Raw genomic sequence first — 20,358 nt, forward strand, 5'->3', positions numbered from 1 at the left:
TCCTACTGTAGCGAATCGATGCGTTTTTGTAAGAAAAATATCCATATTCAAAACGTAATAATCACTTGAATGTAGCTTGCGCCAACAGTTGTACACGGAAGCAGCTCCGGGCGGATGACGTATGAGTTCAGCGCTGTGCATGCGCCGGTGAGTCTCGTGAAAACCAACATTTGTTAACAGGAGCAAAGGAAGCAAAGTTTCCTTACTTTAGCAAAGAAAAACCAGTCTCCTCTTGGCTTATATCGAAATCCTCCGACATTCTTCTTTACAAATCCTCGTTTTGTACTTCTAATTAGTGACGTTGTTTTGTTTTGATCTCTCCCCTGCGCTTCCGCTTGCGTCACTTCTGTGCGGCGTATGCGCAATGCCGACCTCCATACGTCATCCCCCCGGAGCTGTGTGGGACACTTTTTATTAAGGATGGGTGCTTTTTATTTCACTTCTTTTGGACTGATGCATGCAACACCCGCTGAGTGCCATTAAACAGCTTGAAAGATCAAAGACAATTTTTTAAATAACTCCGACTGGATTCGTCTGAAAGAAGAAAGTCATCTACAGCTAGGATGACTTGAGGCTGAGTAATTTATGGGCTAATTTTCATTTTTGGGTGAACTAACCCTTTAAGTTGACCATTAAAGATGGTGTGTCTACATGTCTACGTGCTTGGCGCAGTCGAATGGGGCATCTGTCTATACATATCTATGGTCAAAACACCTTATAAACTACCTAGCAACCACCCAGATCACTATAGCAACCACTTGGACAACAATTAGAACTCCTTAGCAATCTCATAGCAACACCCAAGAATTCAAAAATGTAACTTTAATACTTGATTTTGTTGGCTTGTGTGTGTGTGTGTGTGTTGAAAAGCTATGTTTAAGGTGATTCCTTAAAAGTGTATACTCTGTGCCTCTATCAACAGATTAATCACATTTTTAAAAAGTATTAATTTATTTGGTTTTTATTAAGTTCATTAGTTATTCGTTTGTTTTATTTTCATAAATTTATTTTCTTTTATTTTGGTAATTATTTATTCAGTTTTATTATTTAATTTTTATTTTTTTTTGTAATTATATATTTATTCATTTGTATTTATTTAATCTTATTGATCGATTGATTGATTTAATTTGTGTCTATTTATTTGTTTGTTTAATCAGTTATTATGTATTTTTTTGTTATTTATTCGTTTAATTGTTTATTGAAATGTTGTTTAATTATTTGTATTTATTTATTCATTTTTAATTATGTATTCATTAAATTGCATGCTTATTTAATTATTTATTTGTTTAACCATTTATTATTTTTAAATTTTTTTTTAATTGTATGTTTATTCATTCATTCATTCGTTATTTATTTATTTATTTATTGCAATTACACTTTATGACGCTGGTGGTGCAGAAATTACACACTTCAACTTTAGTAACTTAAATGAAGGACTTTTAAATAAAATTATTTGAAAAGATTTAATGTGCTCTAAATTACACTAATAAATGACTGATAAATGAAAGAGAGCTACAGTAATTCCATTTGAAGTGACATATTTATGAATCATTTGTTCAACAGGAGGAGACCAAGGAGTTCTGAATGGCTTCTTCAGCGACTGGGCAACAGCAGACATCAACAAACACCTTCCTTTCATCTATAACATGAGTAGCATAGCCATCTACACGTACCTTCCTGCGTTTAAACAGTAAGTGTGACACCTTGACTTCAGCAGCGGCTCTCTGTCACTGATGCTGGAATGTGCTGGCCTTATGATGGGACGGCAACAGGATACACACACGGGTCACATGAAGGCAGCTTATGCCGTAACATCGGGTTACAGGAGCTGAGGAAGAAGAGTATGAGACGGGCTGAGAGTGTGAGGGTCACAAATCGCATGGTATTCTCACTTCAGGCTTACACCATATTTAAATCCATTGTGTAGATTTTAACTCACAGAAAATGTCAGAGCAGATTCCAATCGGGAATTTTAACCTGTAAAATCCTGAAGTATTACTTGACCTATTTACACCCCAGCGTTAAAATGCATTAATATACGTTATGGACACCTGCTGTCTTTCAGGAATACATGTTGAAAATGTGTTTCTGTCCACAGATATGGTGCAAATGCAAAGGTTGTGCACTTCCTGGGCCAGATGAAGCCGTGGAGCTACGTGTATAACACCACACAGAGGAGAGTGAGAGGAGACGTGCAGGCCTCGTCTCAGCCCGGCCTCCTGCTGCAGTGGTGGGCTCTGTACAGCGCTGAGGTGCTGCCCATGCTGATCCGAGAGTATGGAGACCAGCCCTTCAACTCCGGCTGTGAGGTCAGGCCTAAACATATAGAACAAGAAAATAACCCTTTCTTTGAGTCTACATGGCCATGTCCTGACTGTCATACTTGCACTTTTTTGTTGTTAACTGTAATAAGATACATTATTCACACTGCTATTTTATATATTTATTATAAACGTACATGGTTTTTCCATGTTTAGAAATCACACTTTTAAATGTAGTCTCTCTCATACTGTATATCCAGGGTTTTTTTCATAACTGTGAGAATGTTGTTCAAAGAAGGATATTTTGTTAGGGATTTACTGAAAATAAATAGATATTTATTATTAACCCTTAAATGCATACCTCGGGTCTTTAGCGACCCGGGACATCATTCTCTACCCTCTCCCTCCTTCATTTTTTTAAGTTAGACATCAACTTTCTTAGTATTCCTCAATCTATTAAAATCACAGAAATCACATTTTTAAATCCAGGTTTCTTCAAGACTCCAAGAATCATGGTTCTTCAAAAAGGAACATTTAGTTTGAGATTAATTGGATTTTTTTAAAAAGCAAAAAAAAAAAAAAAAAAACTTACAAATTTAACTCCATAAAAGCTTGGCTAGAAACTAGAAAAATGTAAATTCATGTTAAATATCAATTGGATAGATAGATAGATAGATAGAACACACACACATATATATATATATGTATATATACTGTATATATGCACACACACACACACACAAAAGTACTCAACCTCAAATATACGTGTTTTTCATGTTCATGTTATAAGTGTTATTTGTGTTTTTTGTGGGAATATGGTTTTTCAAAGGATTATAATAATTAAAAGAAGTAGTTGTTCTGGCTTATTTTAAGGCTCATTTGACCATATTATAAATAAGTCATCTTCAGTCTGGTAGAGAACCACTGCTTTAGATTCAGATTTTTCAAAACCACTGCAGTATGTCTTTCTTCCCTTTTGATTGCAGTCATTCTTTAAAACTTACAAAACTGAAAGATGACCCATTTTTAATGGTATTCATTAATGTCATGTTTTGTAATAACTTGGATTGTTCTCTTGTTCACAGGAGGACGCTGCGGAGAGCGAGGAGCGTGTTCAGCCGCTCATGTCCTCAGCGGAGCGCAAGCAGCGGTGGGAACAGGGCCAGGCCGACTACATGGGAATAGACTCTTTTGACAACATTCAGAAAAAGCTTGATGTTTTCCTGAAATAAAAAGTCAAAATGTCAAAAACACATACACATTTGAGAGGGTATTCAGCTATGCAAGACTCATCACACTCTTGATCTTCCTCATTTTTATAGCATTTACCAGAACTTTACCTTTGAACCTCATGCAAAATGTGAATTCTGAAGGGCATGGCAACTTCAGGAATTTATAAAGGGAGTTTGGGGCCAGCTTTCTCTGTCACATGCTCAGAGTTTCCATGTTTTAAAGATTTTTTGGACTTATACTGACACCTAGTGGTCTGGAGTTTTCAGTCACCAATGCCAATGTACAAATTCTCAATTTACAATGATAAATATATAGATTTTACATACAAAAGTCCAGTAATGGGGTTCCTGAGAAACCCAGCTACTACTGCTGGTATTGAGTTGACATGTTCAATGTACACAAAACAGCTTTTATAAGTCTACTGGTGTAACGAGTGAGTTTTATCTCATGCGTACATGACATGTCATTTTCATTTCATTAGGGGCGACTGCTTTTTTACTGAGGAAAAAAAAAAAAAACTTAGTGTACCTTTAACTAGAGCACATCATGTTGCCAGTTCCAGCACTTTTAAAGGAACACTCCACTATTTTTGAAAATAGGCTCATTTTCCAACTCCCCTAGAGTTAAACAGTTGAGTTTAACTATTCTTACTTTTTCATGAAGAAAATACAATTCAGAATATGTGGTTATATTTTTAATTCTCTTTCGGAAGACAAAAGCTTCTCTTTTTTTCTTCACCTGTTAAAATCAGGTTAAATGCAGAGCACAGATTCCCATACTTCACCTCACTTCGTTGATTCCATGCCTTAATGTTTCACTTATTAAAGGCTTAATGCTCTCTTCAATGTCAAATTTGGTTGATCTAATGTTTCATCACAACATGTACACATGTTGTTCTCTGGTTTACAGCTGTCTTCTCTGTGTGCAATCTATTGTCACATGTCTTCCCTTTTTATATATTTGTCTGTTTTGCTTTTGTATCTCTGTTTTATGTGATTCATTGTTACAGGCCTCTGTCCCCTCTGGCTACAAAATAAAACTTTCAAAATGATTATATTTGATTATGATTATATTATCTTTTTTTTATTGTTGTATTAATGTAAGTTTGAGAGCCAGGCAAATTTACTGTGATAATACATAAAATAATATTTCACTTCAGCTGTCAGGAACATCTTCCTCCAAAACCAGGGTTACAGTCTTAACAATTAAAAGCACGAGTGTCATTTGAGGAATAGAGATATTTAGGCAATATTTGTTGAAAGATTAAATACAACAATAACATTCGGTAACGCTTTATAATAACTTTCATTAATAAATCATTAACAAACATTATATAATGCTTAATGGATCTTTAGTTAATATATATTCAAAGAGTTAGAAATGTGAGATAATGTGCTTGTTAATGTTAACTAATAAACGTATTAAACTTTAGATATGTTTAACAAATCATTATTTCATGTAAGTTAAAATGCTTACGAATGTCATTAAACTTTCAATTCCATATGATCAAGCACTTAATGAAAATCTACAAATGATTTTAACAGATGTTATAAAATGATTAAAAGCTTGTGTTAATATGCACAACACTTCTGCTGCTGTTGAGGTGTGATATGGGTAGGTTAGGGACAGGTTTGGTGGTATGGGTAGGTTTAAGGGTTGGTTAAAGGGTCAACAGTGTACAGGGGTCAATTTAATTACTATAAGGGGACACGGTTCAATCTGTTTATATTGTTTTGATAAATGAACAAGTATTTTCTTTAAAAAATTGTTTTGTTTTCCCCTGTTTATTTATGATTCAAGGAATATCATGTTTAATAATATACTGTAATATACTGAAGAGTCGTATAATAATGTGTGTTGAGGCAATAAAAACTTTTTTTTCTTGCACCAAAATTACAATCTGTTATGTCTTTAGCAAGCATTTCGCAAAACTAAACCAGCCACCCTTAAAACAAACCTTGTTACATTAGCTAAAAGTCCAAAGCCCATAAACATACTAAATGATTAGTAATCGTTTATAAACATTTACAAATGATGAATAGTTTCTACTTTAGAATGGCTACTGCAAAAACATGAACGAATGATTAATAAATGATTAGTAAAGATGTGTGAAAAGGGTACATTCAGGTCTTTGGGGACACTTATGATTAGTAAACGTTTATAAACATTTGCAAAGGACGAATAGTTTCCATTTTAGATACATTTTACATTAACTAGTGATCTGTTAATCATTAGGTATAATGCTTAGTAAGTTCATTATTAAACATTAACAAGAAAATTAGCCTATCTCATGTTGAATATACTAATCATTATATTACGTTTGTTAATGATTTATAAATGAAAGTTATTAGAAAGTGTTACCTAACATTCTGAAAAAGAAAGAGGGGGAAAAAAAGGAAATTATGAACACCCCGTGGTTCTTAGTGGAACTGCATCTTTACATGAATTATTATAGTGTTTGTATTTTTAAATATTGTTCTTTTCATGTAGTTCCTAAGTCAAACAAAATTATTGTATAGGTATTTTATAGGTATTGTCAATAACACAGAAACAGCAAGCGTCACCTAGCGGTTGGTAAAGTGGTTGCCGTTTATACTGTACAATAAAAACATATAAATTCATAGGCTATAAATACCCTGAAACTTAATATATAATTTATACAATTACTTTTACAAGTTTTCAATAAAGTTGTATTGATATTGAGCCAAATATAAAAGTTTCCAGTGGGAAATTTCATAAGGAACCAATTGTAAGTTATAAATATTATTATTAATTATTTTAAATTATGATCAAAAGAGTACAATTACATTTCAAATTACCCATTACAAATATGCTAACCAATGAGAATTGTTTACTTTTTTAAGGTAGCATAATGATTATTATTGGATTAATTGATTTTAATAAATGCGTGCATAACTTGTTGATTGTTTTGTATTTATTGACTGATCGGTTAATGAAAGATTGCAGCTGCATAATAAAGTTGACTGTTTTTCTTATTAGCATAATTTATGTTTGTGGCACCGCCCCTCAATAGCATTCGCTCTTTTTAATAGGTAACCGTTCTTTAATTTACATAATTCATGAGATGGGTCCGTATGGCCCCGCCTCCGCCAGAGTTGTCAACAGTTCAAGATGGCTGCGCTGCCGCTGGTGAGGGTCGCGCTGCTCATCGCGTTCTCCGTGTTTCTCACGCTCATCCTGGGCTTCGGCTTGCCGTCCGTGCTCAACGTCTTCACGCGGTGCTGCGGTTTTCCGGAGGCGAGCGTCACCGAGTGTGTAGTGCTGCTGTACGCGCTGTTCGTGCTGTACGTGGCCATGCCGCGACTGCCCCGCGGGACAGTAAAGGTGAAGTACAGTGTACACCTTTCCATATGCAGCTGCACCAAAAATATACGGCATATATGGTATGATATGATATTTTATTGTCGGGCTGAGTCTGAAATTGGTCTTGCACTCTCAAAAACATATATTACACTCACATAAAACACAGTTATGCGTTACAATCCTACTGTAGCTTCAGTTAGTGTACTTTTAATGTTTTAGTGTACTTTTGTCGTATTCAATTCTAAGATGCACAAAAGAGTGTTTTAGCCTCACTCTGTTGAATTCTGGAAACTATGCAGGACATAACGACTTCTGTTATCACCATGCAATGCATATGTGGTTTAAAAGGCATATTATGCAATGTTTGTGTGTGTGTGTGTGTGTGTATGAGAGAGAGAGAGAGAGAGAGTGTGCCATGAAATATATGAATAATTATGCATCTTCTATATAGAGCCCTAGTGATGAGTGATATCAGTTTCTGTGCATTTTGTATTTTATTTATGGTAATAATGCGAATTCATTATGCAGGGCATAATGATTTGTATAATTACCATCAAACTCGAGGTACAAGGGTCCAAGATGAAACCTTGAAATATACTGTGCATGTGTGGTATAAATGGTGCATTTTATGTGTGTGTGTGTGTGTGTGTGTATATATATATATATATATGTATATGTATATATATGTTTATGTATATGTATATAAATATAGATGCAATGCATTTTGTATTTCAACGCTCATGAACTCGCATTGTCATGAAAAGTCTAGACATATCAGAATTTTATAATTGTGATTTCCAGGTTTTGAATTTATGGAAATTAATGACATACTTAAAAGTCCAGGAAATGTAGTGCTTTTTTATTGTAGTTTTTTTTTTTTGTTAGATTTGTCAATAGGTCTCAGTGCATTCAAATTCTATGCAATTTCTATTTTTGTAAATGTTTTATATTTATTTTATTGAAATGCTAACTAATAAACCTAAACGAGGTGATTGCTGAGCTAAGGTTGACCAAACACTGACATAAAAACTGATGAATAACTGTGATGTTATTTCACTTGTTGGCACATTCGGTTGCAGCTGCACAGTAATGCCGTGGCTTTATGAAAGTAATATTGCATAATGTTTTCTTTGTAGGTTGAAGGGAGAGCTGTGCTCATTACGGGCTGCGACACTGGATTTGGACTGGCTTTGGCCAAGCACTTTCTTAAGCTTGGCTTCGCTGTGTTTGCAGGTTGCCTGTTTAAGGTAATGGTTCAACTATTCCTGAAATGTGCTCCTCAGCTGAACTTCTGTTGGACCGCAGCTGATATATAAACATACTGTTGGTCTGAAGTAAAGGGAGCTTAATATGATGCAATATATTTCACAAGATTGGGCTTGTGTCAGACCATTTCATAAGTCTAGCAGTATGACCAAAAGATCATTTCACGGTTATGCATATATTATCATAAAAGTTCTTTGTGGCTGGAAGTTGCATTCACTTTTTTGATAATTCAGAATAAACTAAATGACTCCCATTAGAATGAATCAAGTATACACTGTAAATGGCCTTGTGTGGCACAGTATGCAGAGTATGTAATGTTATACTGGTTTACTCCGCATGTTTTGTGTGTGGATGAAGGATGGAGAAGGTGCAAAGGAGCTGGAGAACCTTCATTCAGAGAAGCTGAAGGTTGTGCAGCTGGACGTCTGCAGTGAGGAGCAGGTCTCTCAGGCTGTTGAGTTTGTGACTGCTAACCTGGAAGAGCCGGAGAAAGGTGAGGGCTGTTTGCGTCTTCAGATCAGATCAGATCATCTCAGTTTGTAGAAGTTCATAGAGGATGGGCAGCTCAAAGGTCATTCGGGAGGACCAGACGACCAAACCGGGGACGTTTCGGAGAAGTGCTATTTGAGTTTTGAGTATTTATACACTGTTGAATTATTTATTAATATTCATAACATAATTAAAAATTTTTAACTTTAAACTCCCGCCCACAAAAGCCCGCATAAAAGTAACCTATATAGATTTGATTCAGTACATCGATGAAATGTATATGAAATAGTTCTGTAACATCTCGTAAGCTCCACAACATCCCAGCATAAACGCTCTCAATAAAATCTTTGTTATTTTGGCTAAGCATCAACATTCACAAACCACTGTTAGTTTTAACAGAAAAGCAAGCATGGGCTGCTGCGTGCAGGGTTTGGCATTGCAGAATGCGAGCAAACAGCGCTCCCTTTATATTGCTAAAAAACTGACATCTCACACAATGAATATATGCATAATGAATCTTTCATAATGTCTACACTTCGTGCGTTATAATGAGAGGATTCGTGAACACGCAATTTTCAGCACTGCGCACGAACTTCTGAGCGGGGAGTGGATTGTGATTAACCATTGCGTTCCAGAAATCAACAGATATGTCTGTGATTGGCTACATTGCTCAACGCTTTAAACACGTGTTATAAATAGAAACTCTATACGCTTGCGCATGTTAATCGTTTTTGTTATAATCAAAGTTGTTCTTGTTGCTTTTGTGCAATAGATGAAAAGCAATTTATATGTTTTTAGATATTTTGTTTAGATATGTCTATTTTGCAGGAGTCCTGTGAATCATTTTATTCTCCCGCATCCAGCACACACACACACACACACACACACACACACACACACACGGTTGTCATAAGTATTTTTGGGGTCAGGGACCTCATGAGGCCGCAAGAGGGTGCTAGAGGCTCTGAGAACAAACAAAATAAGTGGAAAAAGATGCTACAGTACAGGGATGTCAAACTTAAAGGTCCCCTGAAATGCTCAGAAACACGCAGTTGACGTCATTTGAACTGAAACAGGAAGACAGGGCGGGACATATCAAGCAGCCCCGCCCCTTTTTAAAATAGCCAATAGCGTTCGTTTATATCACAGCTTGGGCTAGAGCCGTTCAGAGCCGTTGAGCTCCGTAAAGCTGCATTTGACAGGGTATGCCAGCCACAATCTCATCCATATTGCTATAAAATATAGCATTCTGTGTAGAATTCAAATAGCTCCGATACATTTTGTGGTCTGCGCTGATTTGCGCATGTGATCCGCTTCGTGCTATCGTGTCTCTGGACCGGAGCAGAGTGTGTGTGCGGTGCGGTGGTTAGCGTGACACAGCGCGAAACCAGACTTCTTTTTTTCCTCAATGGAAAGCATATTTACACTGTTTGACTCGTTCCCTGTCCCCTATATAGTGCACTACGTGCCATTCACTGTACAGAAAATACTAATTCTGTGGACAAGTGACCGATTTCAGCCGCGGCTTCAGCGTCTATTTTATAGTGTAGGGGGCAGGCGCTTCGGATTCTAGAGAGCATTTGATTGGACAGAAAGTTTGATGAGAAGCTGAAGTACGATGTGACGTCAAAAAAATCGTTGAGCCATTTTGGCGGAAGTGACGAACTGCAAGCTTTGAATGCTTATATCTTCTAAATGCGAATTTTGTCACTGTTTTGTAGCACACTGCCTTATAGATAACCTTAAGACTAACATATTGATACTAACACCCAAAAAACTTTAATTTTGATTTCATGGGGACTTTAAGGTATGAATTCAATGTATTTAACACAATAATATTTAATGCAATAACATTGATACTATACTGACATATATTTTTCTACCAATTGCGAGTTTACATCTCACAATTCTGACATTTTTCTCAGAATTGTGAGACGTAACCTTGCAATTGCGAGTTATAAAGTCAGCATTGCAAGATATAAAGTCAGAATTTCAGAAATCTCAGAATTGTGAGATATAAACTCGCAGTTGCGAGTTATTAATTCCAATTCTGAGAGAAAAAAGATGTTTTCTTACTATTGACAGTTTGTCACACATTTCTGAGAAAAAAAAGGTCCCAATACCTTTTTTTATTTTTTTATTCAGTGGTGGAAACGGTCTTCCATAAAGATCCTCCCATGTTAATGCTGAAATCCATCACAAAATACAACTTTGTCAGCTTAAGATTTCTTCTTGTAATGTTTTTAAGATCACTAAATAATTACATATTTGTCCGATTTCCAAAAGTAGGTTTGTTTTTATCCATTTTTTAATGTGGCTCAATAAAATCCAATATATTAGCCGCCGTAGGTAAATAACGAGAAAAAAAAAGTGCAAAAATATATGCACTACAATCTAGTTTGTAATTTTGACATTACTGTAAATTTAAAATAATACCAGTTTGCAATATAAAGCCGCATAACAGACTGCTTTTGTACAGCTGATATAACTGAAAGTGAATGGCACTTGAAGCTTCACACTTTCAAGCTACAAATTGCCACCTCGCTCTCACTTTAAAAGGTGCTGTATGTAATTTGTTTGACTGTACTAAAGCATACAAATACCATATGTTTGCAGATATTTAGGAAACATGCTAAGTTCACAATTGTTTCTTCGAAAAACAATGCTACAGCCAGTTATTCTACTTTGAAGTGTTTGTTCCGTGTCAGAATGTCTGTTTTTGTTTTGGTCTGTGTGACTCCGCCCACTGCCAATTTACCCAATAGTATTTCAACACCCCGGGTTGCCAGTTGGCGGAAAACACAGCGTATTGCAGCAAAGGAAGCCAGCAAACGAACAGGGTCAGAGGTCGCTGATTCTAACCGACCTACAAATCTGGCAGCCCTTGTGAGCGTCGAGTCTGAGGAGGAGGGGGCGGGAGAAACAATGCTCTCCAATATTTTTAATTTGGACCGCAGTACCCAATTTGACCACTAGCTGTCAATATTACATACTGCACCTTTAAAAATAAGGTGGATAAGCTATGAGGTTTAATCATTTTAAATGGTGAGCAAAAACTTTTTTATATTTACTTTGTTCATAACTGTGAATTTTATCGGGATGTCTGATCAGTGAGTTTAAGGGGCTTGGTGATTGTATCTTGCAGGTCTGTGGGCTGTGGTCAACAATGCTGGTATCTCCACATTCGGTGAGGTGGAGTTCACAACCATGGACACATACAAGCAGGTTTCAGAGGTCAACCTGTGGGGCACCATCAGAGTAACCAAAGCCTTCCTGCCTCTCATCCGCAGGGCTAAAGGTAAAGTAATGAACACACTCCATGCAGTCCAAGTGTGTCTTCCTGCTGTCAACCTACTTTGAGAATGTTTCAGGCCTTTTGGTTTTGATGAACTTTCGGGTGTAGATAATATGTAATTTGGCTGAATTTAACTCAAAAGTTCAGTTTGCAGACAAATGTTAATATTTCTCTACAGTTTCCACATCTGTTAGTCTTTCACTGAATTAAAGGAATGTTTAGATCTGAATGGATCAGTGGTTAAAGCAGATGGACTTTGGAGTGTGTTGCCTGACAAACACTTGTGACTTTCGTGATTCAGTGTTTTTATTTGAAGTGTTTGCATTTAATTTATTTTTAATTAAATTTTTTTTTTTTTTTTTGCGCCATGGTATATGATTTTAACATTGGAGCTTAATAATTTCAAATTTTTGAAAAAAATATTTTTTTGTATTTATTTTTATTAATTGATGTTGTTCATATTCAAAGGAATTTAATGAATTATATACAGTAAAAAATATAAGCACAAAATTACATGCAATACAAATAAAAAGTATCTTTTTTTATTTTACAAACTGTGTGTTCAACAGTACTCAGTTTTATTAGTTTGAAAATTTTTTATGTTATATGTTATTTATAAACCTCACAATATATATGAGATATTAGGGGTGTAACGGTACACAAACATGACGGTTCGGTACATACCTCGGTTTTGACGTCACGGTTCGGTAAAGCAGGGGGAAAAACTAAACATTTGTTATTTTTATTTTTTTTTAATTTTTTTATTAAACAGTGGTTTACTGAACAAATTGCTCTTTCTTTAAATAAATTCAGTTATAATTAAAATTTTCTTAGGGAAAAGTCTACCTTGGCTTACGCTCTAAAGTTTAGAGCTCACTATGGTTTAGAATCTAAACTATAGTGAGCCCTTTTACATTAGGCCTACTATAACTAACAGTTAACAACAGAGCCCAAACTTAAATTTAATTACTTTTTTTTTTTTTTTTTTGTATATAACAAGCAACACTCAATTTTAGAAAATGTATGCAAACATGTAAATTGCACAGAATTAAGTTTTTTAAGTAACTTCCAAATTATAAAAATTAAATGATATAAAAATTCTACTTCTTGTTGAAATATATTCATTTACACAGAGCCTCTCATAACTCGTTTCATAACAGATTTATTTAAACATTAAACAATTAAGACATCACTAACAGGTAAAGTAAAATATAATGAGTATATTGTCTAATATTTCGCGAAATGCTCTTCTCTGCACTTCATTTATAGCGCACTAACGAACTATAAATCTATACAAGCTATAAATCATCGTATAGTATGACCAACACACTATTATATAGATTAAACATAAATGTTCTTTTCTGTAGGCCAGGCCCATATGTTACGATGAAAGTATCGTCACCCAAAAATTGGTTTTAGAGGCTGATGGTCTCTGTCAGAGATTTATAATGATTGTATAACGATTTTAGCGTTAAAACCCTTTATTAAATACTTCTAGAGCAAAAATTTAGGGTCCTTAAAATTAGGACTGACCGCCCATTATTATTAAGATTCTTAAGATATTTCGTGAATACGGTCCCAGATCTCATCATCTTCCAGTCTGTCTGGAATGACATGAAGAAACAGAAAAAAACTGAGGCAGACTAAATCCAGAAGAACTGATGCCATAATTGGTAGCCCTACCTGCGTTATAACAACTTCCTTTTTCATGGCAAAACATCAACATTTGTCAGGCCGCCACAGATACACACCCTTCAATGAAAACTCAAGATCTTCGGCATTTAACATCACAAAGGGCTTTAGATTACACGGACCAAACTGTGTGTTGATCTGATTAAATCTCTTGGAGGAGTTCATTAAAATACGCCTGAAAGTGGCAAAACGACAACATTTGCTGAGAAAATTCAAAATAACCGACTTCCTGTTGGTTTTCAGATTTTGCTCCAAGAGACTTTTTTGTAGGTATTTGTGTGTTACATGCATCTACCGAATTTCGTACATGTACATGAAACGTAGCTCGAGGGGCACTTTGTTGAAAGTGTATAGGTGGCGCTATCGAGCCATTTTGCCACACCCACTTCTGAAACCCGTATCAGACGTACATTTTCACCACTTCTGGCGTGTGTAAAAAATGTAATGAGTTTGAGCATGTTTTGGCCGAGTGCGATTAATTTTAGAGATAATAATAAACTGAGCAATTCCAAGAGAGTCCTCGCACCGCGGTGCTCGGGCCCTAAATATATTCAAATAGAAAACAGAAATGTACATTTTTAATAATATTTGACTTTTTTTGGCTTTTGGTCTCAGGTCGCGTGGTGAACATCACCAGCATGTATGGCAGAATGGGAAACGCTCTCCGATCCCCTTATTGTATATCCAAATACGGAGTGGAGGCTTTTTCTGACTGTCTCAGGTATGAAATGAAGGTTTGGGGCGTCAAAGTTTCCGTTGTTGAGCCCGGAAACTTTATCGTGGCCACAGGCATCCTGACACGTGACATAGTCACGACAACGGCAGAGAAGCTCTGGAAGGAGGCGCCCCCTGGTGTCCTGGAGGACTATGGGAAAGCTCACTTTGAGCAGTACATGGCTCTAATGCGCTCCTACTGCAACAGCGGCCAGCGAGAGATCGAGCCGGTTTTAGACGACATCACGGATGCCATCATGTCCAAACAGCCGTACACACGGTACAACCCCATGGAGCCGCACTGGTGGATCCGCATGCAAATAATGACCCACCTTCCTGCGGCCATCTCAGACAGACTCTACTTCTAATGAGATGCCGACTTCCAGTATATTTGTCACAGGGTGCATCAGTGAATTAATCTATGCCATATTGAACGTAATCAAATTAGTATACAATCTTTTAAATGAAAAGTAAAAAAAAACAAAAACTAGTATACAATCTTAATTTTGAAAAAAGAATCTTAAAGGAATATTCTAGGTAAAATATGTGTGATACCACAGGAAATAAGGCCAACATAAGACAAATCAACATTATTTTGTCCAAAATATTCCCTTAAAGGTATAGTTCACCCAAAAATGAATTTGCTGTTTATTTCCTCACCCTCAGGCCATCCAAGATGTAGGTGACTTTTTTTGTATTCAGTAGAACAGTAAAGAAGATTTTTAGCTGAAACCTTGGTCCTTGGTGATTCATAAAATGCAAATCAGCAGCGGCCGTCACTTTGAGAGTCAAAAAAGCATATACATGCAAGACAAAACTAATACCTGTGGCTCCTGACGATATATATTGCGGTCTTATGAAGCAAAATGATCGGTCTGTGCAAGAAACTGAACATTATTAATTTTATTACCTGTAATCCAGAGCCTCGGGCAAACGGTCTAGAGTGATGTCCGGTTCGCGAGCGAATCATTCTTTTGAACTGGTTGTTTTTAGTGAACTGGATGAACCAATTCACCTGACTGAACCGTCTGAAACAGTTTGCAGCTCGAGCAGCACAGATCTACAAGTGACACTCACTCCGACTTGAAATTAGTCAAAATACCGGCATATATGATCCTATGATGCTGGTTCTACCAACTCATTCAGCGCTCCAGTTCCTCCAACAGTCACTGAACTGAGGAAACAGTTCGACTCGGACCAAGGACTGATGAGCCGCTGATATGCACATGCATGAACCGAGCACTTGAATGAAGAGGCCAAATGAACGTTTTTATGGTTTCTCATTGTTTATGTAAAAAGTTGAGTTGATGAAGACTAGTTTATTCACTTTACATGCTTTAGACATGTAAAACATCCACATTTCACATCATTATTAGATGCTTTAATAATATAAGTTTCGTCATCGCGTGATTACATAAACTAGTGAATTGAACCAGTTCACTGAAACGAACAACCAGTCCAAAACCACCAGTTTGCTGAAAAGAATCAGATATTCCCGTTTGCCCTGAGGCTCTGAGTTACAGGTAATAATGTTTTAAATAACGTTCCGTTTCTTGCACAGACCGATTGTTTCGCTTCATAAGACCTCAATATATCGTCAGGAGCCACGGCTATTAATTTTGTGTAGCATTATATGCTTTCTGTAACTGTCAAAAGTGCCGCTAGCTGTTAACTTGCGTTATATGAATCACCAAGGACCATGGTTTCAGCTATCTTCTTTACTGTTCTGAAGAAAAAAAAAATCTTGGATGGCCTAAGAGCGAGTAAATTAACAGCAAATTTTCATTTTTGGGTGAACTACCTTTGTTTAAATGAATGCACTATCATCTTTTAGGCTCATTAATGGTTTTGGTATTTTGGAAATATGAACACTTTTCAGTATTTTGATTACTGATTATAGATTGATTTCTGCCTGAAGCCAGAAGCAGTGAAAAGCAGCGTTATACGGCGCGTCCCGTCTGGCTGCTGATGTGGCAGATGTCTTAGTGTGGCTCTTTTCATTGAAAGGATGAAACCACAGATGAACAAAAGAGGACGCCTGTGGTTCTGTCACTGCTTTCTTAGGAGAAACAAAAAGAGTGAGGGTCTGAAAGGGTAATAAGGTCGACACATATCCCTTATGAGCATTCCCTGTCTCTTCCAAGAATCTGAATTATTAAATTGAGGTATTATGGGATCACTCGCCATCCACTTCAACATAGAATTCCTGCTGAAACATTCTGAATGTTGAAATTAACAATGAGTACATATGCAGCATCCCAATTTACATACTTCTGTGCAATAAAATTATGTCCTTTGCTTTATTGTATGTAGACTGGCTGCGTTTAAAATAGCACACGAGCATACTATTCTTACTGTTGCTGCAGTATGTAGTATGTACTAGCATTCAAACCTTTGGGGTTGGTATGATTTTTATTTTATTTTTTTGTAAGGAGTCTCTTATACTCACCAAGGCTGCATTTATTTGATCAAAAGTACAGAAATATTGCAAAATATTACAATTTAAAATACATTTTCTATGTAAATGTATTTTTAAATGCATTGCAATGCTGAATAAAGAAATCATTCTAATTCTAATATGCTGATTTGCTGCTCAAGACACATTTATCAATGTTGAAAACAGTTGCTTAATATTTTTTTGTGGAAACTGATACGTTTTCATGATTCTTTGATGAATAGAAAGTTTAAAAAAAAGGCACTTATTTGAGGTTGAAATCTTTTGCAACATAAATCTTTTGTCAATTTAATGAGTTCGTGCTGAAAAAAAAAGCATTAAAAAAATACTACTACTGACCCCAAACTTTTGAATGGCAGTATAGTTTGCACAGTGCAGATTTTATGAATGAGAGCTTAGTGCATGGACTTGTGTATCCCACAATTCAATGCACTCAACTTGCTTCACTTGTTTGGTCTTGATTTTTCCACACACACAAAAAAAAGTAACATAACCATGAGGATTAAAAACTAGAAGCCACTGAATTAATCCTTTATTAATTTCATATTCTACAGTTAAAATGTGTAGAATAAAGCCTACTGTTTTGCTTACTCTCTGAAAAAGTACAAGTATACAATGTATACTGCACAGTAGTAAGATATAGTATTCAATTTTGAACCTAGTCAGAATGCTAGAAATGACCACATTATAAAATTCCGAACCAGAACCCATTTAAATTTGCTTGCAAAAATTAGAGCATCTACATAAATGTATTACTTTCTTTTTATTATAACTTTTTTATTTTGAAATTTAAGGTTTATACAATTAATAACTGCTGTGGCAGTTTCGGCCTTGCATTACTTGCTTGAAAACTCAGAGAATTGTCACAAACCATCCGCTACTGTTCCGTAGTGCAAGGGCTAATGGGCATTATTAGCCCAAACACCTCAGATATAGTATGACATTTGGAAACACTAGGATTTGGGATTCACAATGCTGATTTTACAAACTATATACAGTAGGATGGATTGCATGGGAACAGGAACGACATCAAATGTTGGCCACCGGAGGGAGCAGTTGAGCTGGCATCTGTAGCCATCAACCTCTTTTTCAAAAGAAAAACACTTAAAGGCAGAGTAAGTGATTTCTGGTAGCCAATGTTGATATTTGAAATCAACAAAACAAACACGCCCCTACCCCAAATGGGTCTTGCCCCTATTTTGATAGCTCCGCCCCACATATACGTACGCAACCCAGGCAACGATTAGTTCTGTGAAACAAAGCAAAACCAATGTTACACCATGTCTACGGACGTGAGCGGCGCGGCACAACAAATCCCCGACAGAAAACTGCTGCCGGGTTCTATTCATGACGTGCTGACACACATTTCAAATGGTTTTCAACGGTCGTTTGAGTCCAGTGTAGGCAGACTTTAGCTGTTGTAGACACACGTTGTTACTCACCTATTGAGAAGAAACAAAGCAACCTCGGCGTCCGATCGCAGGCCTCCGCTCCTTAAGTTCTCTCCAGCGCTGGAAAGCTGATCCGATATTTACACGGGTCCTACTTCTTGCCTTATCGTTCCGCAGACGTTTTCCTCTTTTGTTTTTTATCCGCCATCTCTATCTTTCTGTCGATCGGCTCGGCTAATGTCCGTCCCATGCACTGAAAGCTCTCTCCTCCACATCACGAGTAGACACGCCCCTTATTGCTGATTGGCTACAAGTTTGTTTTGCGATTCAGCCCGAATCAGTTTTCTAAAGTGTTTTTGAAAAATCACATACCCTGCCTTTAACAGTTTTATCAAATAGTGTACTGAATTATGTCTTCGCTCTCTTACACATGATGTAATTGCCTAATAAGGACCGTGTGTTTGCATGGCTTTCTTGCTCGATTTCCTGTCGTGTATGTGAGTTTCTGGACATCCCGTAAGACTAGTTAAAGGGATAGTTCATCCAAAAATGTAAATTTTATGTTTATCTGCTTACCCCCAGGGCATCCAAGATGTAGGTGACTTTGTTTCTTCAGTAGAACACATATGATGATTTTTAAGTCCAGCCGTTGCAGTCTATCAGTTGTATAATGCATGGCAATGGTAACAAAATCTATGAGAGTAAAAAAAACATGCACAGACAAATCCAAATTAAACCCTGCAGCTCGTGACGACACATTGATGTCCTAAGACACCAAACGATCGGTTTGTGCCAGAAATCGAACAATATTTATATCATTTTTTACCTCTAATACAGCACTATGTCCAACTGCCTTGAGCGCGCGCACGGCATCCGGTGCGTGAGGTGTGTACCTTTATATCCCCTTTTTATAGCAGCTCACAGATGCTTCAGTTCAGCCAAAGGTTGTGATGACCCAGCAGCAAGTACAACAGTTATCTCAAGAATATGATAATGAACATGCAAACTTACTGTTTTGCTCATGAAATATTAGCTTAAATGTGTCAGGCTAGTGAAAAGCCAGTTTGACGTTTGATTCTGGACTATTAATCCTATTCAAGACAAAAGGAGACAAATTGTGTGCATGGTGTTAAAAAGCAGTAATCAGAGGCTTACTCCAGGGCTAGACTAATGGTTAAAATGATAATTTACATAATCATCATAACTAATAATCACGAATGTTCACATTTGAGAAATTTCTGTTTCCATTTCATCAGAATTTTTGACTTTCTCACAATCAAAAATCCAGAAAATAGCAACTTATAAGAAGAGTTTATTTACCTCATGTAGTTTCCTAAATGTAGGCCTATTATATTTATCATACACATTAACACACTCTCTACATTGTAGAAGCTTTAACGAGCTTTTCTCAAAATCTAAAACCATAAAATTCCTAATATTAATTTCAATAATTCCAAATTATATAGCATTTTTCTAATAGAACAACAAAAAGGTCTGTTTTCTCAGATTATCGACTCTTGATTAAGTGCAGAGAGAACACATGTGCAGGGTTGCCAGGTTGATAAAATTAAGTAAAGCACTAGTCAGAAATTGAGAAGAAAAGCTCTAACTCTTAACATCTGGGAACACCAAGCATGAAAGCTCATGGAGGCTCATATGATGTTTGTGTTAAGCACTGGTAACAAGCCTCCATGAGCTTTCATGCTTGGTGTTCCCAGATGTTAAGAGTTAGAGCTTTTCTTCTCCTGAAACTTTATGGGAAATCCGTGAAGACATTTACTAGCTTTGCTAATGTATTCTAACCTATAGGTGAGCTTCACAGTCAAGCATACTATATTTTTAACCATAATATGGCCTTGTTTGACCTTCTCAGCCCCCACACACATACATCAATGCACTAAATGCATTACAGAGCACTTAAAGCTGTTAAGTTATGGCAAGCATTTGGAAGTAGGTAAGTTTGAGATACAAGGACCATTTTGCAATTTAATTACGAGAGGCAGTATGACAACAGACAGTTTAACTCAGAATTTTGTTATTGCCATACCAACTGATAATGAATGACAATCAGCTTTTCCAATCATATATTAATTACTTAAAGATTCCATATCAGTTTCACTGAATACCTCCAGATTCCAATCTGTGTTGCCATTATCTCAAGATGGTAAGGATTTTTTATGAAATTGAGTATTTCCTAAATGCAGTCTCTTAATTACATACCATGCTTTCTCTATTAGT

At 36.3% G+C, this 20,358-nt stretch overlaps 2 protein-coding genes across 3 annotated transcripts in view; both read left to right on the top strand.

The window, feature by feature from the left end:
- The window catches only part of LOC107734383 (glycogenin-1-like), a 20,672-nt gene extending 16,910 nt beyond the window's left edge, over positions 1 to 3,762 (top strand). For both annotated transcript variants that reach the window (XM_016546325.1, XM_016546326.1), the window contains exons 5-7: positions 1,564 to 1,690; positions 2,099 to 2,309; positions 3,347 to 3,762. In XM_016546325.1, coding sequence (XP_016401811.1) covers positions 1,564 to 1,690; positions 2,099 to 2,309; positions 3,347 to 3,493 — 485 coding nt within the window. In that variant the 3' untranslated portion in view covers positions 3,494 to 3,762. The remainder of the gene's footprint in view (positions 1 to 1,563; positions 1,691 to 2,098; positions 2,310 to 3,346) is intronic.
- A 2,847-nt stretch (positions 3,763 to 6,609) lies between these two features.
- On the top strand, positions 6,610 to 14,843 carry LOC107734382 (D-beta-hydroxybutyrate dehydrogenase, mitochondrial-like). Its single transcript, XM_016546324.1, has 5 exons — positions 6,610 to 6,839; positions 7,955 to 8,065; positions 8,442 to 8,577; positions 11,719 to 11,871; positions 14,176 to 14,843. Exons 1-5 carry the CDS (start codon positions 6,627 to 6,629, stop codon positions 14,640 to 14,642), a joined length of 1,080 nt encoding a protein of 359 aa, XP_016401810.1. The 5' UTR covers positions 6,610 to 6,626; the 3' UTR covers positions 14,643 to 14,843.
- Positions 14,844 to 20,358: the final 5,515 nt, after the last annotated feature.

Source organism: Sinocyclocheilus rhinocerous, unplaced genomic scaffold (genome assembly GCF_001515625.1).
Source record: "Sinocyclocheilus rhinocerous isolate Xijiao unplaced genomic scaffold, SAMN03320098_v1.1 scaffold940, whole genome shotgun sequence".
Lineage (NCBI taxonomy): Eukaryota > Metazoa > Chordata > Actinopteri > Cypriniformes > Cyprinidae > Sinocyclocheilus > Sinocyclocheilus rhinocerous.

What these genes read in the sequence shown, in the direction of transcription:
- LOC107734382 (XM_016546324.1), top strand. Translation starts at nt 6,627, where the DNA reads ATGGCTGCGCTGCCGCTGGTGAGGGTCGCGCTGCTCATCGCGTTCTCC. An exon ending in TGCCCCGCGGGACAGTAAAG is followed by an intron (nt 6,840 to 7,954) that starts GTGAAGTACAGT and finishes TTTTCTTTGTAG; the next exon opens with GTTGAAGGGAGAGCTGTGCT. An exon ending in TCTCATCCGCAGGGCTAAAG is followed by an intron (nt 11,872 to 14,175) that starts GTAAAGTAATGA and finishes TTTTGGTCTCAG; the next exon opens with GTCGCGTGGTGAACATCACC.